The sequence below is a fragment of the Carcharodon carcharias genome, chromosome 16 (genome assembly GCF_017639515.1).
Source record: "Carcharodon carcharias isolate sCarCar2 chromosome 16, sCarCar2.pri, whole genome shotgun sequence".
Classification (NCBI taxonomy): domain Eukaryota; kingdom Metazoa; phylum Chordata; class Chondrichthyes; order Lamniformes; family Lamnidae; genus Carcharodon; species Carcharodon carcharias.
This window is the reverse complement of record NC_054482.1, coordinates 45,393,713-45,410,236: the sequence shown is the minus strand read 5'-3', so window position 1 is coordinate 45,410,236 and position 16,524 is coordinate 45,393,713. Positions and strand designations below refer to the sequence as shown.

At 45.8% G+C, this 16,524-nt stretch overlaps 1 protein-coding gene across 4 annotated transcripts in view; it reads right to left on the bottom strand.

Moving 5' to 3' along the window:
* Positions 1-16,524, bottom strand: part of hmcn1 (hemicentin 1) — a 725,933-nt gene that overhangs the window by 268,924 nt on the left and 440,485 nt on the right. For all 4 annotated transcript variants that reach the window (XR_005945469.1, XM_041207700.1, XM_041207701.1 and 1 more), the window contains exons 38-40: positions 14,863-15,039; positions 13,714-13,865; positions 2,374-2,497 (exon numbers count right to left, since the gene is read on the bottom strand). Coding sequence is in view for 3 of the 4 variants with exons in the window: in XM_041207700.1 (XP_041063634.1) it covers positions 2,374-2,497; positions 13,714-13,865; positions 14,863-15,039 (453 nt within the window). In the remaining variant the exon portion in view is untranslated. The remainder of the gene's footprint in view (positions 1-2,373; positions 2,498-13,713; positions 13,866-14,862; positions 15,040-16,524) is intronic.

Genomic DNA, 16,524 nt, shown 5'->3' with positions numbered 1-16,524 from the left:
TCACAAGTTCCCTCTTTTGTACTTTATACCCCTACTGATAAAGCCCAGGATGCTATGTGCTTTATTAACCACATTCTCAACCTGTCATGCCACCTTAAATGATTTATGCACATACATACTTAGGTCTCTCTGCTCCCTTTAGAATTGTACCCTTTATTTTATATTGTCTCCTTGTGTTCTTCCTACCAAAATGAATCTCTTCACATTTTTTTGCATTCCATTTCATCTGCCACTTGTCTGCCCATTCCACCAACCTGTCAATGTCCTTTTGAAGTTCTACACTATCCCCCTCATGGTTCACGATACTTCCAAGGTTGGTATCATCTGCAAATTTTGAAATTGTGCCCTGTACTCCAAGATCTAGATCATTAATGCATATCAGGAAAAGCAGGGGTCCGAACACCGATCCCTGGGGAACTCCACTACTAATCTTCCTCCAGTTCAAAAAACAAATGTTCATCACCACTCTTTGTTTCCTGCCACTCAGCGAATTTTGGATCCATGTTGCGACTCTCCCTATTATTCCATGAGCTCGAACTTTGCTCATAAGTTTATTGTGCAGCACTTTATCAGATGCCTTTTGGATGTCCAATTATACTGCATCAACAGCATTACTCTCAGCAGCTCTCTCTGCCACTTCATGAAAAATTTAAACAAACTTTTTCCCTTAACAAATCCATGCTGGTTTTCCTTAATTAACCTGCATTTGACTATTAATTGTGTCTTGAATTATCATTTCTAAAAGCTTCTTTACACCAAGGTTAAGCTGACTGGCCTTAGTTGCTGGACTTTTCTTTGCACCCTTTTTTGAACAAGGGTGTAACATGTGCAATTGTCCAGTCCTCAGAGCACAACTCCTGAGTCTAAAGAATATCATCTGCACTAGGCACCTTCAAGCCATTCATGATGAGATACATCTCAAACCACCCAAAATAACAATCCCAGTCTTCATTATCATTGTAATTTGCCAAACATGATGGCAAAAATAGACAGTTTTGCAACTAATTCGAATCTGCTGTGTTTTGCATTTTATTTGGTTCATTATACGCCTAATTTGAATCCTACGTGTCACCAATTTGTTTGGTTTGCACCTTTCCAAGAAGGACGCAAGACCCAGATTGTTGATCGCTTTGAAGACAGTTTGCTAAGATAATGCAGAACCAGCTCCTTCAGACACACACACACACGCCAGAACCTCCCAAGCAGAATAAACAATGCCCAACACTTGCAATATAGGAACAGTTAACCACATAATATATACTCTTAAAGTGATATCAACATTCACAACACAACATCTCCTTTTCCCCATAGACAATAGACTAGAATGGAACATAGTTTGGTAAGATAACATGGTAAACTTATCATATAAGCACTGTTTGTGCATAACTGGACAAAGTAAAATATTCTACTGCACAAGTTTGTTACCATTTGTTGAAGGTTATTTCATCTGTACAAGATCCTGTCAAAGCTATTACAGTAAAACGTTTATTATCCAGCATGTGTGGGGAATAGGTGGTACCGATTAATCAAAAATGTTGGTTAACGGATAGTTCCATTTACCAATGGAATACTGTGCAATACTTGTAGCATGAAGTAATATGCAAGTGCTCAGGAAGTAAAGAACAGTATTCTTTTTACTTCTAATCTTCAACAGTATATTAAAACAAAAATTAAGTTATAAATTAATACAGTTCACAAGTACAGGTTCCAGATAATTTCATAATCGCTTCTGGTAAAGTGACGATTTGAATTAGGGGAACATCAGAAATTCCAATTAGTAGAGAATTTGGTTGGGAGAGTGTCAGATAACCCAAAGTTTACTGTATAACTATTTGACTTAACATGGCAAAATGTAATATTTTCAAATAAAAGTATTTCATTAGTTTTTGAGAAAAGACATATCAAACTTGTAATTGTCAAACTGGTCATCTTTGAAATGTTACTGATGATTTTGCTACATTCTGATGAATGTATATGCCTGAAACACCAACATTTTTATGTGGCTCGGCGTCATATTTTATTTTATAATGCTACTGTTACGTTAAAGGCACTATGCAAATATAGATTTTTGTTGTAGTAGTCAAAAGAACACATCTACAATAAACACAATGGAAAGGATCAAGAACTGCTTCTTTAATTAACTGAAGATGCACATGGAACATGATTGATGTGGACTACTCAAATAAATGGGAAGTGGGTGCTCATCAGTTGTGGTTGTGTAATGGTGTTATTGCTGGAAAGTAAGAAATATTTCCAGGCAGTTGGATCGGTGTTTTCTTGTGTACAGATGACTCAGTTTAGCTGACCCATCCTCTCAGGGAATGCATGCAAAAAGAAGTGAAGAAACAGGGGAAAGATTTGTAATAATGTTACCATGAACTCTGAGGTCAATATCCCATTGCTGTTCTCCGGCAGTGTTTACCGCTACACATGTGTATTTGCCAGTGTCACTGATCTGAGTGCTGGTGATCGCAAGCACTCGACCTCCAGATAGAACCTGCAAGGAAGGATGTCCAAAGCACGTTATAAAACATGTATAAGAGGAGTCAGTTCACAAGCAAATGTAATGTTAAAAAGAAGACTTTGTACATATTTATCACAAAATACTAAATGTAAACTTGCTGGTATCTTTAAGTTGTTCCTCGTTTCCATGTTTTAAAACTAAAGGACTCAGGCAAATATTTGGTGTAGGACATTTCACGTGCAGTTCTACAAGATGAATAGGAGCAATGGGCTGCAGTTAGGACTTCTTTGGGGCTATTTTGAACTTTTGACTGGTTTGTGATGTGTCCACGACACTCACCCTAATGGATTTAGTGGAAACCTAAACCATTTCAGCTTCAGGCCTTATTAGAATCCAGGTGGTGAGCTGTTCGGTGAGCAGGCAGCTCACTGAACTGGAGGCGGCAGGTGGGGGGCAGTGTGTGAGGCTGGGCAGCCATTGTTTCCTTGCAATTTTGAATCTCCCTCCCCTGTTTCTTGACATCACAGGAGCAGAATTGCACCAGGTCACATTAGAGGAGGTTCTGTGCAAAATAACAGCTCTAATCTACATCTGGTCATTGGGAAGAATTTTCCGTGTCTGCTGGTGTTGGGGGCGTGCTTGGCGGCGTGAACGGACAATATGGTGAGAAAGCCAAAAATTGGTTTCACAATGTCATGAAACCAGTTTGCGACCATCCATTCAGGCCGTCGATGATGGGCCGCGTTTCCTGCTGTCGGACATCAGGAATCTCAATGTAATACATCTGCATATCATTATGAGGCCAGGCTGTCGGAATCATCCCCCCAAGCTGGATCGTGTGCACACGTCAACGGTTTCACAACAGCATATAAAAACCGTGCACTTGGTGGGCTGTATTTTGAGGAGAACTTGGAGGGGAGTGCACTGTAATGTTTTGCAGTGGTCGCTGGGGTCACCTGTTGGATTTCAAGGTTGAGGTAACTTGGGTGGGGGGGGCAAGGGTTGCCCTGCGGTTGTGGTGACTTGAGGGAAAGGGCAAGGGCTGCCTTGCGGTTGAGGCGACTTGAGATGGGAGGGAGGACAAGCAATGCCCTGAGGTTGAAGGTAGCACACAAGCACATGTGGGGTGTTGGGGAGACAAGCGGCCATGCATTAGAAAACCTTGTATAAAAAGTGAACATTTCCCTGCAGCTGAGACAGTTCAGTCACAGTCACATTGACATGCGTGGAGTTGGACCGCTAGCTTATCTGCCCACTCAAGCAACACAGAGGCATGGAAGTGCCACCATGTGCTCCAGAGCTTTTCACCCCTCAGGCACAGACTGCAAACTAATGAGCGTTTTAGTGGACTTCAGAACAGTTGGACTACTGGGCATATTGTACAATCTCCTTGCTAAAGCTGGCCATGGAGCAATCACTGGTGTCCCATGCAAAGTCATCATCCCGGTTTGGACCACTCATCACATGGCTCAAGCTAACAGTGCTGCCTTGCAGTGCGGGTTAGGAGAATGCCTGCACCTGAGCTGAGAGCACAGCATTCAGTCCAGTGAGCAAAGCTACCGCCAATCGGTCAGATGGAGTGGGGTGGAGGTGGTTGGGGTTTCAGTTAGCCATGCAGTGCACCAAACTCTGGCCCTCCAAGTGGTGGCCAGCACTCTCCGGGATGCATAAGGAGCCTTCAGACTTAACCAAGACAGGTTCTTAGAACACCCAAGGTAACCCACAAGTCTCTCTCTTTTATCCTGCAGGAGGAATACATCAGAAGCATGGAGCCTGGTGAACTAGCTGTATGCCTTGTGGCGTACAAAGAGCAAGGATGGCAGAGAAGAGAGCGACGGAGGTGCCTTGCTGTGCAGAGGGAGGAGCAGCACCCTCAGGAAGAAGGTGCAGCTGGGGCTCCCGCACATGCAGTCGAAGAGCCCCAGTGAGCCGTCATTGTTCGGGGCCTAGCCAGAATCAAGGTCTATAGATGCCGCCTTTCATTCCTGCAGATGACCGAGAACGTGTATCGCTGAAGACTGCGCAGGTCGTGGGAAATGGTCGGTCACATCTGCCACCTACTGCAGGATTTGGCACCATGGGGACATCCACTGCCCATGGCCATGAAAGAGACAGCGGCGTTCAATTTTTACCCCAATGGCTCCTTTCATGACTCCACAGGTGACCTCTGTGGGATATCACAAGCCTCCTCCCACAAATGCATCCATGAGGTCACAGATGCCATCTTTGTGAGGGCACACAACTTTGTGCATTTTGCCTGGGATCAGGAAGGCTAGAATGCAAGAACATTTGGATTTGCCCAGATCTCAGGTTTCTCACAGGTGCAGGTGCGATCGACTGCACTCATGTGGCACTCAGGTCTCTGTCTTAACAAGTGGTCAACTATGTCAACCACAAGGGCTTCCATTTGCTGAATATGCAGCTGGTCTGCGACCACCACAAAGGCATCCTGCAGGTTTGCGCATGGTTTCCAGGGAGTGTCCATGACTCCTACATTCTCAGTCGGCCACAGATTTCTGATGTCTTCCAGGGTCCACAGAGGCTGCAGGGATGGCTCCTTGGGGATAAGAGCTACCGGCAGAGGATGTGGCTAATGACACCGGTGCAGAGGCTTCAGACTGCAGCAAAGTGATGAGGCTCATGCTGCAACTCACAACTTGGTGGAGCAAACCATCAGGATTCTGAAAATGAAGTTCCGGTGCTTGGACCTGTCTGTGGAACCTGCAATACAGTCCACAGAGGGTGACAGGCATCCTCGTCGTCTGCTGCATCCTTTACAATCTAGTGCTGCAATGGTGAGAGAAGCTGGCTGAGGAGAGATGGAGGAGCTGGAGGTCTCCCCCGATGAGGAGGATGTTGATGGGGCTAAAGGTGACAAGATCCTCAAAGGTGACAATGAAGGGGGTGAGATCCTCGCACTGGCCAGTCAAGTCAGGTGCGCTTGGGGGTCCCTCATAGCTACTAGATTTGTGGAGCATGACGATGACATCCAGTGAGGAGACACCATAGATCCTCACATTGCATCTATGAATGTTTGGCTCCATTTTGGCTTATGACAGCACAGATACCCTCTGTGATAATGCTCCTATCATGGAGACGCAGTGGAAGCCCTAATAGTCAATCGATTGCAGGAGGATGATAATGACATGCAGTGAGGACATTCCATAGATCTTCACATAGCCTCTGAGAATGTCTTACTCCTGTTTGGCTGAGGGCAGGTCACTCGCGCTCTATCATCAGAGTAATATCATGGGGATGCAGCCATGAAACTTTAAAAGCACCTGATCCTTTGTCAGTCTTCAGCACTGATCCCTTCAGGAGCACAGCATCACTGGTCACAGATGCTGACGAGATGGGGGCCAGCCCCACCTTAAAGATGCTGAGAGCACACAGAGAGAATGATGGAACTCTGTGGCATCTGCCCACTACATTCTGGCAGCAACGACAAGCACCGTTGAGGTGAAGGCATCACTAATGTGTCCAGGGAGTGTGAGGCCAGACCATCACTTTGGTCTGAAGGCTGCACAGAGCACAAGGAAGAGGCCCCGGACTGAGACACCTGCCTTTATCTTGTGCAGGAACCAAGGTTTCACATTGGAGTGATGTGAACATTGTTCATCATTACAAGCAGCCGTAGGCCGGAAGACATTGGTGAAACTTAATTTAAAATAGTGAACATTGTGTACAAGTGATTAACACTGTGCCCAGGCTGTGCAACTACATCTTCTTAACCTTCCTAACCCTGCCACTACGTCTTGGTGCTCCCCAGACATCCACAGCAGAGGTGGAGGCAGCCTGCTGACTGCTATGCCCTGTCTGCGATGAACATGGCTGACGTCCTCTAGAGGGCCATGACCTGGTGGGCCCCTGCCTGCTTTCAGGGTCCTGCTGGGTGGCTGTGGAGCTTGAGCTGCTGGGGTCACAGGAAAAGGGATTTTGGATGGGCTGGACCCTCCCAGAGTCACCTGAGTGAATGGCCCTGGGGTGTGTACCTGATGATCCTCCTCCCTATGGGTGCCTAAGGGCCCCTGGCTGACTCCTTGAGAAGAAGGGGAAGCCAGAGTGAGATCAAGCTGTCCCACACCCCTCTCGCGCACACATTGTTGGAGGCCAGCCATGCCTTCAGACAGATTCCTCAGTGGACATCCCTTCCTGATGTTCCCAAGCTTGCCTTTGCAGCTCCAGCAACTGAGACATGACCAAGTCCAGAGCTTCATTGGACTCGGACTCAGCAAATTTCTGGCCTTGTGCAGTCCTTTGAGTGCTGGACACCTGGGAAGACCCTGCCGCTGCCTGCTGTGAATCAAAAATTGCGGTGTTCACCAGATTGTTGTCTCAAGGCTACTCTAAAGCTAGGTCCCACCAAGGTGTGTGTCTCTGCATGGTGGAGAGTGTGGGTGAGCACTGTGATGGGTCTTCAAGGAGGGTGCCTCCAGGTTCCTCTTCGAAGCTTGATTGAAGACCCCGGGTCGTGGACTCTGTCAGCTGTTTTCCAGATTTGCCCGTGAAAGCAGGGAGAAATAATTAGTTCATGGCAGTGGCCTGTGAAACGGACACATCAGTCACAGCATGGTTGTCTGATGGATGTTACACAGTTGGACCCTTACTTGGTAGAGCATTGCTGACCTCACAGTCAGCACAGTCAATCCAGATTCTTGCCGGCCAGCTGGATGGCTGTTTTCAAAGTCCATGAGGACCTTGATCTCAGGCATTCTGCCACAAGTTTATGACCTCTCCCTCTTGTTGTGTGCCAGCTTGCCTGCATGAATAGAGATGGAAAGAGTGTAAGCAGGACACCTGCCAGGCCAGATGATAAGTATGCCTGTCATTTGTGAGGTTTGAGTGATCCCATGGATGGGGTGAGGACAATGAAGGTGTGTGTGTGAGAGAGTGAATGGTGATGTCCCTTGAACTGACAGTGAATGAGGGCCCTGTGGATGTGTGATGGGTTTGTGAGTGTGTGAGTTAAGAGTGATGAGAGGAGTGACTTACCCTTGTGGAATGGAGAAGATCATTCATCCTCTTGAGGTACTGTGTGGCTGTCCTCTTTTGCAGGGTGTTGGCGCTGACCACCATTGCCACTGCCTCCCAAGCTGAATTGGTGATGTTGCTGCCCATCTTGTGGCCAGAGTGGGGGTAGAGGACAGCATGGTGGGCCTCCACTGTGTCCAAAAGGCACTCGAGAGACGTGTCATTAAACCTGGAAACCTTTTGTCTTCCCTGCAGCAGTCATGGGCTGGAAGCACTGAGAGATGTGCACACAGCTGCACTTTAAATATGGTGCCCAGTGTGATGAAGCGGAGGTGAAGGCATGGCGCCCACCATCGAAATGGCGTGTTTCCTAGGAATGCATAATTAATGCAGCGGGGTTGGGATGATACAGCATGAGAAGCTGCCATTGCAGCCGGCGGGTAAAACATTGTTTTTCCCACCTGCTACTGCACGTAATGCAAAACTGGGATGATTCCACCCATTAGTTCTAAAGCAGGAAACACAGGCAATTGAAAAACTGTTGTTGAGCACACAGAAATTATCCATAAGATTTACCATTACCAGACAATTCAGAAGAATGCACTTCTCCTTTAAGTGAAAGGAAGCTTTTAGGAAAGATATAACATTACATAAGCATCTCCATCACCATGGATCATAGCCAGCTCATTATCAGTGTATCAAATCTGCCAGCTATGGACCCCAACAGATCAAAAAAGTAGACAGTCTGCCTCCTTCCAGTGAACATAGTTAATTATGTTCGTGGAGTGGAGTATGCATTGTCCACCTGTCCTTCAGGGGCCACTAAAGGTCAGAAGAGCAGCTGATCTGTCCAGTCATCTAAAAAAAGGACCACAATAAGCCAAGAGAGTAGCCTGTTGGCTAGGGGTGGCCACATTCTGGCTTTCAATTGAGATGGCATGTCAAAAAACTGATCATTTTATTTTTCACATTTTTTTATTCATTCATGAGATATGGGCTTTCCTGGCTAGGCTAGCATTTATTGCCCATTCCTAGTTGCCCTTCAGAAGGTGGTGGTGAGCTGCCTTCTTGAACCGCTGCAGTCCAGGTGGTGTAGGTACACCCACAGTGCTGTTAGGGAGGGAGTTCCAGGATTTTGACCAGCGACAGTGAAGGAACGGTGATATTTCCAAATCAGGATGGTGAGTGACTTGGAGAGGAACTTCCAGGTGGTGGTGTTCCCACCTATCTGCTGCCCTTGTCCTTCTAGATGGTAGTGGTCGTGGGTTTGGAAGGAGCTGTTGAAGGAGTCTTAGTGAATTCTGCAGTGAATCTTGTAGATGGTACACACTGCTACCACTGTGTCGGTGGTAGAGGGAGTGAATGTTTGTGGATGTGGTGCCAATCAAGCGGGCTGCTTTGTCCTGGATGGTGTCAACTTCTTGAGCGTTCTAGGAGCTGTACTCATCTAGGCAAGTGGGGAGTATTCCATCACACTCCTGACTGGTGCCTTGAGGGATCAGCGGGACAGGATGGTGGCTCTCAGGGAGCACCCCTTCACGATGTCAAGTCCTTCGATTAGGCATGTGATATCATGAGGAAACCCTGATAGGCTGTTGCCAAACTCAACAGGGTGACTTTCTGGAGGCACAAGACCTGTGCGAGTCCCATTAAGCCTCTGGGCCACCTTTAAATCCTGGTGGGCTCAGAAATAGTTAACGAGACTAAGTGCCTTCCCACTGCTAGTGGCCAGGTTTCCCCTATTGGTTTCTTCCTGTAATTCAATATATGTGGGAAAATTTTCCTGCCGTCAGTTAGGGAGTCGGGCTCCTCCCGCAGCTTCCTGCACAATTCTCTGGGACTATGTGCCATCCTGCCTGCACCAGCAGGCTCCACTAAATTCCATCCTATGCCAGTAAAACTAGTGAACAGTCCACAGGTGCAAGTTGCCCTCCAGTAACCTGTCCAAGTAACATTTTATCATTTGTGGGATGAGAGAGTGGAAGTAATTTTGATCTGCCAGCCATCATTTGGCAGTCAAATAGACAGTTGTGAGGCAAAATGGGCAGCCAGCAATTTAAAATCATAGGGGTACCTCACCCTGTCCATTGATAGCCAAGGCTTATCTGATGCCAACATAAAGGGCATCTGTAAATAGGAGAACAGCTTGTCCACATGAAACAGGATGGGAGGCTGCTTAACCATGCAAATTAGGGTCCTACGCTTTTGGTGGAACCTTAATTATAATCTTCAGATCTAAATGGGTGGAGGCTTAACTGCATATGTTTGTACCAGGCTTTGAACAACCTAAGCAGCATTCCTTAGAAGGATCACTGGAGGTTATGCAAGATAAAGCCCAGCACTCTTTTAATTTTTTTGTTAGTGAGCCCAAGAGGAACAGGTATACTCCCCCCATTTCCGCAACTCCGCTCCCAATCAAAATACTCCAGTCCACTATTGGCCTTCTGAAGGCCTCCTGAGACCTCACTGTGACCTCGCTCACATCCAGGAAGCCGGATGATTTCTCACTTTCTCACAACTAGTGATCTGCTGTGGGTTTCCTACTGGGCAAGTTAATGAGGTTCGGTAACAATATGACTCAGGTCTTAAGTTGGTATCAATAGACCAGTATGCAACTTCATGCCCTTCAAGGCAGAAGCCAAAGATCAGCTTCTGTAAGACTTTGACTGTGGAGGACATCACAAGGGTATCATAATGAGGACTCGAAACGTCAACTTTGTTCTTCCCTGCCGATGCTGCCAGACCTGTTGAGTTTTTCCAGGTAATTCTGTTTTTGTTTTATAATTCAACTTATCCTATTCTCATTAAAGCTCCAACACAAACAATTTTCAGAAATCTAGAATGGAAATCCTGATAAATCCTTTCTATGCCCAGAGATAGTAAGGCCAATTGTAGTGTCCTAAATGGTGCTCATTCAGCACAGACTAGATGTGAACCTGGAACCTCCTGTTCCTGTTGTCTAATCAGTATGTAACTAAATCTCCTATTGTAAAATTTTACAGGAACAGTAAAAATAATTATATTCAACAAAATACATAATCCTAGCTGTAAAATAGTGTATTCATTGATTATGTCAATTTACTCTCCAATTGTAGCACTTTGATTTTGGGAATTCAGGATTGCATGGAATGGTACATCATAACCACATAATCACACAATGTCACTCCTTTGTATTATAAGGTCATAAGAAAAACACTAGCAGCAAGAACACTGGGGAGAAGACAATTCTTCAAAACAAATAATACCATATCTGCATTGTAATACTCTTTGGCTCAGTAGTCGTTCCTTTTGTCTGTGAGGTGCAAGGTTGTAAGTTAACACTCCACTTCAGGGGCAGACTTTTACAGTCCCACACTGACGGGTTTGAAGGCAGGGTGCTCATAAAATGCTGCCCATGACCTTCCTGCTGCCTACTCGCCTGCCCCGACCCGTCTCCCATTTTACGGAGGGTAGTGGAGGCATCGTACAGCCCACTTGCCCTTGGTCCTTAAGTGCCTCATCCCATCCCTGCTTTTTTGCTGGCAGCAGAGAGAGGCCCACGCCAAGTGGCTAGCTCAGCAGCTTTAGCTGTGCAGACTGGTGTCAGGCAAGGGGAAGGGTATCGCCTCTCAAGGTCCCCTTAGTCCATTGAAAGCCCCTCCCAAAGGCCATATCCCGCCTTTAACCCTTCTTCTCCTGGCCTCTCAAACCCAACACCCCAACCCGCACACCCAGGCAGGCACCGCCAATATCAATTACCTTTAGATCAGCATCCATTAGTTCCTCTTTTTCGAGAACCTGCTGTAGTCAGCAGTGGCCACTACTTGGACCTGGTGCTGCTGGGACTCACTGGGTGGAATCATCTCAGAACTGCAGTAAGTATGGTAGCGGGAATGAAAAAATGTTTTACCTGGTGGCCGCAATGACTATTTTTGGCGCCGTATCATCTGCTTCCTGCCTCATTAATTATGCAGCCACAAGATACATGCCATCTCGCTGGTGGGTGGCCTCTGAATTGCTAGCCATGCTTTTACCTCACTATTTCCTCACTCCGGGTGCCATTTCAAAAATGTTGCCATGCACACAGTTCTCAATGCTTGCAGCCCAGGACTGTTCCAGTGAAGACATGGTCCTGAAAGCCAAGAAGAGTTCAGTGACCTGAAAATAGAATGCCATTTGGAGGCCCGCCGTGATGTCCTCCACCCCTGCTCTGACTGCAGGAGGTTAAGCAATCTCATCACTCCAGCTTGGGAGGGGTTGGCAGTGGTGGTCAGTGCCAACGCTTCACAGAAGAGGCTGGACATCCGCAATCTCATCACTTCAGCTTGGGAGGCGGTGGCAGTGGTGGTCGGTGCCAACGCTTCACAGAAGAGGTTGGACATCCAGTGCAGGAAGAGGATGAATGATCTCATCTGTGCAGCCAGGGTAAAGCAACCATCTCATCACTCTAAACTCACACTCTCAAGCCCATCGCATATTCACTGGCATTTCACTCAATGCCAACTCAAAGGACATCACCACTCATTCTCTCACACACACCCTCACATCTCCATCTGGCCTCATCTCTGGAGACTGCCTCCTTAGCCCTCAGCATCTTGAGACCACTTGGACAGATCAACATGTGCCCCACACAAACCCTGGGATACCCCTCATCCCCAGTACAACCCTCACCCTGCAGCCTCTTCCCATGCCTTAAGGCCACTTCTCCCTCTTCCCCAAGCAAGGCTGGTCTGGTAGTTAGAGACTTGCCCGTGAGCCCCCCCTAAATGTGACGTGGTGCGGTCTGCGAAGCCTGGCACTGATGACTGCGAGTGATGCCTAAAGCAAGGTAGGCAAACAAACCTCAAAGTCCTGAGCAAAGTGCAGCTCATCAGGTGCACGTCTCTTATGTACAGTTGTGAAGCATGTCATTGTGCAATCACGCTGATGTGCTTGGATGATCCAGCCTGGGGGGAATGATTCTGGCAAGCAGGGCTTATAATGATGTGTTAAAGTATTGAAATGAGGTTCCCGATATGCAGCGACAGGAAACACTGCCCGCCATTGATGAGTGGAGCAGATGATTGCAAACTGGTTTCACAATGGTGTAAAACCAATTTTTGATCAACTCACCATATTGTCCACCCACACCGCCAAATACACCTGCTGCCAACGGGAGCGAAAAACTCTGTCTGCAATTACCAGCCATCTGATTAGCCAGCAGCTCTCTAATGTGGGATTTTCTCCTCAGTTGGGGAGTGGAAGTCTCACCCTTAGCTAATTAACGGCTGGGGGGTAGTTGGTATCGGCAGGGATGTCATCTGTAAAATTATGCCTCAGGTCTTGAACACATCAATCTATACTCACACTATGGACTGAACTTTCCAAGCTCCATGGAGAAGGGAGGCTGAGCAACTAACAGCTCCCTGATGCCCTTCTGTCTCCAGTCAGGAGGGTGGGCTGACACAGGAATCAGCAACCCGTTCTACAGTATCAGGTGACTGTAATGCTCTCGTAGGCGTAGGAGTGGCCACAGGCACTTGTCTGGATGATCAACCCTCCACCTGAGGCCCCTCGTGGCACTTTGTCATTTTTCTCACCATTGAAGAGGGAGGCATTTGTGAGCGCCTTCATTTTGAGGCATCCCCTACATCTCCCTCTTCTCCAGAAGCACTCACCTCTCTAGGTGTGATTGCTGTCCAAACACTGCTGCTGGCCTTTCTAATAAGCCTCCTGCTTTATTGGTCCACCTGCCATCCTTAATTGGATGGTGAATGTGGAGGCAGTTAATTAGGAGGCCACCTCACATAAAGTTGCCCCGATGGACACACTGAGGCCATGAGGAGTTTCAGGACCCATTTTCAATCCTGACTTTGGGGACCAACGGAAAATCCAGCCTTATGATGTAGCACCAAGAAAGTGCTACATTTTTGGAGGAGCCGTTTTTGATGAGACATTAAAACAGCTATGCCTGCTCATTTATAAAAAATTCCATGAAGCATTTTCAAAGAAAATCCGAGAGTTCTTCAGTGTTCTGGCATGCCTTGACCAATTCCAAAAAACACAGATTAGTTGATTATGCATAATCTTTGCTCTTTAAGCGATCTTGCATTTTGCAAATTGGTTGCCACATCTGCCTGCTTAGAGTAATTACATTCAAAAATAACTTATTGGCTGACAAGTACTTTGAGACAGCTTAAGATCATGAAAGGTGCTATAAGAAGAAAAGATTTATCCTTCTTTACAGAGTTGGATGCCATGGTTGACACAATCATAAAAGCTTTAATGTAATGAGTAGTATTAAACTGAATTAGCTGTACCTGAACACCATCTGAAAAGCTGGAGACGGGGCTGCCATCTTTCAGCCATGTCAAATTTGGTACTGGGATGCCCCTGGCCTCACATTCCAGCCTAACAGGGTTATTTACCACCACAGTCACCATGTCACTGCTGCCAAGGATTGTTGGAGGAACTACAAGGTGAAATGATCAACGTAAAAACAAAATTTATTCAAAATTTTGAAAGGTAATTTGTTTCATATTATTAACATATTGTATATTAGTTGTCTTTGCTGCACATTGGTTGATCCATCCTATTTTTATTGTCTATCTTTGTTATAGAGTGGTTCATTTTCCATTTAAGTCTGCCTTCAAACTGGCTAAATCTGCCTACTGATGCACTGCAACCTACTTTAGAGCACTTTGTATTGTTTAGTTTATCTGTATTGTCAAGCATTGATCTTCCAATAGTATTCCCAAAGTACATCTTCTTGTTAGGGTTTGTGGGACTTTTCTGCTGAATGGTTTCTGTTTGCCTTCATAACACTTCAAAATTTCATTGGAAATAATTTTTACTTTGTGAATATTGCAGCTTGGTGCTCATCCCTCCTGATTTTATTTCCATCATAATCACACAAAGTCAAAATTATCCTCATTGTGTATAAAATGCATGGAAATATTTCAAAATAATGTACTCTGTCACACAGACATTTCAGGTACGTATTTTAAGACAGAAAAATTGCATTCTTGACGTGCAGTGAAACTGACTTCACAGAGGGATGCTATTCAGCCCTGAATGTTAATGACATTATCATGATGGTTAACTAGCCCTCTCCTTAATCATTATCCCATTTCTGATATCCCCATTTGTATGTTGAATTCAATGTAAAATGTCCAACTTACAGCATTTTAAAACTCTGCCTATGTGCAAAGGATATATTCAGTGAGCAATTTTGCAGGCTAATAATTTAAAGTTGGGATTTAAACGTTTACTATTAAAATACAATTTTCCTCTTGCTTCACTGAAGAGCTATGAAAATATGCTCACCACACTATTTATGATATATACGCAAGTTGTAAAAGTTTTAATTCTTTCAATAAGTTATACATCATAGTACCTGATGGTGTATTTCCATTAATTATATTAGCACTTGCACTAATTTTATGAATGCACAATGTTGCCTTACTTACCATAAACTTTCACACTGTAGAATAACTCAGCAGAACCTGCCACATTGACAGCTGCACACTTATACATGCCCCTGTCTGCTACCTGAGCATTGGCAATCTGTAGAAGCTGACCCCGATTCAGTATGGAAGCTCCAAAGCTTGTGCTGAGAGGCTGGTTGTCTTTGTACCATGTTATAGCTGGTGTTCAGAAAAATAAAGAAATGCTTAGAATGAGCAGTTATTTTACAGCCCAAAATCACTGCAGTTGAGATATTGAATCAAAGTAAAGGACAAATTTTCCATTCAGGAGTAGGGTGAGGCCCCAGGGAGCATGTTGGAAGGTAGAGGACGATAAATCCGGTGGGAAGGCAGTAGAGTAGCATGCCCATCACCTTCCCACTGCTGCTGGCATTCTACCAGTGGAGGGAAAGGCCCTCCAGGCCTAGACCAATTGACCAATGCTGTCCAATTCAGTGCCACTTAGGGATTCTTCCCATCACTATTGGTATCTAACCAGTGGTGGATGGGCACATTACCATGCGGAGAGATTGCCAGGTATACCCTGGCAGCTCCCTTGTGTACTTGGTGGGATCCTTTGGATCAGGCACCCTGCGGCCATCGAGGGCAACTCCCGACAGCAAGGGCCACCCATCAGAAAGAAAACTCCTGCCCTCATGATCAACAGCACCCCCTCACCTCACTGTCTGAATAGCTCCAGTGAGCCCGATTGACTTGGCTCCATTCTGGGGCCGCCTCTACTGTGGTTACTGCTGCCTGGTTACAGTCCAAAAAGTGGCCACCACCCCCGGTGGCATTACTGGGATTGAAGAGCTACTAGCCCTCTGATTGGCTAGCAGTTCTTGGAGGCAGGACACCATCCCTTAAAACAATGGGAGTCCCAACTGCAGACAGTTAATTGCCCGCTGCACATAAAATATAACCAAGGCTTCCCGAATCGGTGCAGACAGGGTTGCCTTTGACTTTTCATCCACTGTCAGGTTCCACCCGTTGTCCACCTGTAAAATTCCAGCAAGGTATAAAACACCTTGTTCCAGTGTAGTTATCCCTGGTAACTTCCTACTAGATGTATATTTTACAAATTTTATATCGAAGGTCCGTAATAGCCAAGATTCCTGGTGATTGGGGCAATCTATTTGTGATGTTCAAATTCATCAGCGGTCTACAATATCAGCTAATCTTCCTGGTGTCTGATTATCTATTATTCCTTCCAATCTTCAATCTTTCCCCCTTACCCCTCCTCTTCTGAAGGTTATGGTTCATGATGGGGTACATTTCCACGAACAACAATGTCCTCAATGGCAACTCGTATGTAAGCCAGAACGATCAGTATTGAAGGGACCCTTTAACTAAGAATCTACAGTGACTGAGCCTGACCCTGACCCAACCATCACCTGGGACAAAAGCAACTGTTCATTTTGGCTGCGTTTACAGTGCTGACATACATAGCATCCCACACAAATCATCATCTTTGATGTCTACACATACCCAGCTTGGAAACATCCCTGTTATACAATGAACGATGCCACACTGCATGGTGCTGCTGTAAAGTTCACATTTATTGGCTATGAATTTTTGGGCAGAGAAGGTCCAAAACTAAATTCTGAAAGCCCATTCTTGAAACTACAATACATTTTCCCCGAAAAACAAATAGTTAAAAAAAGG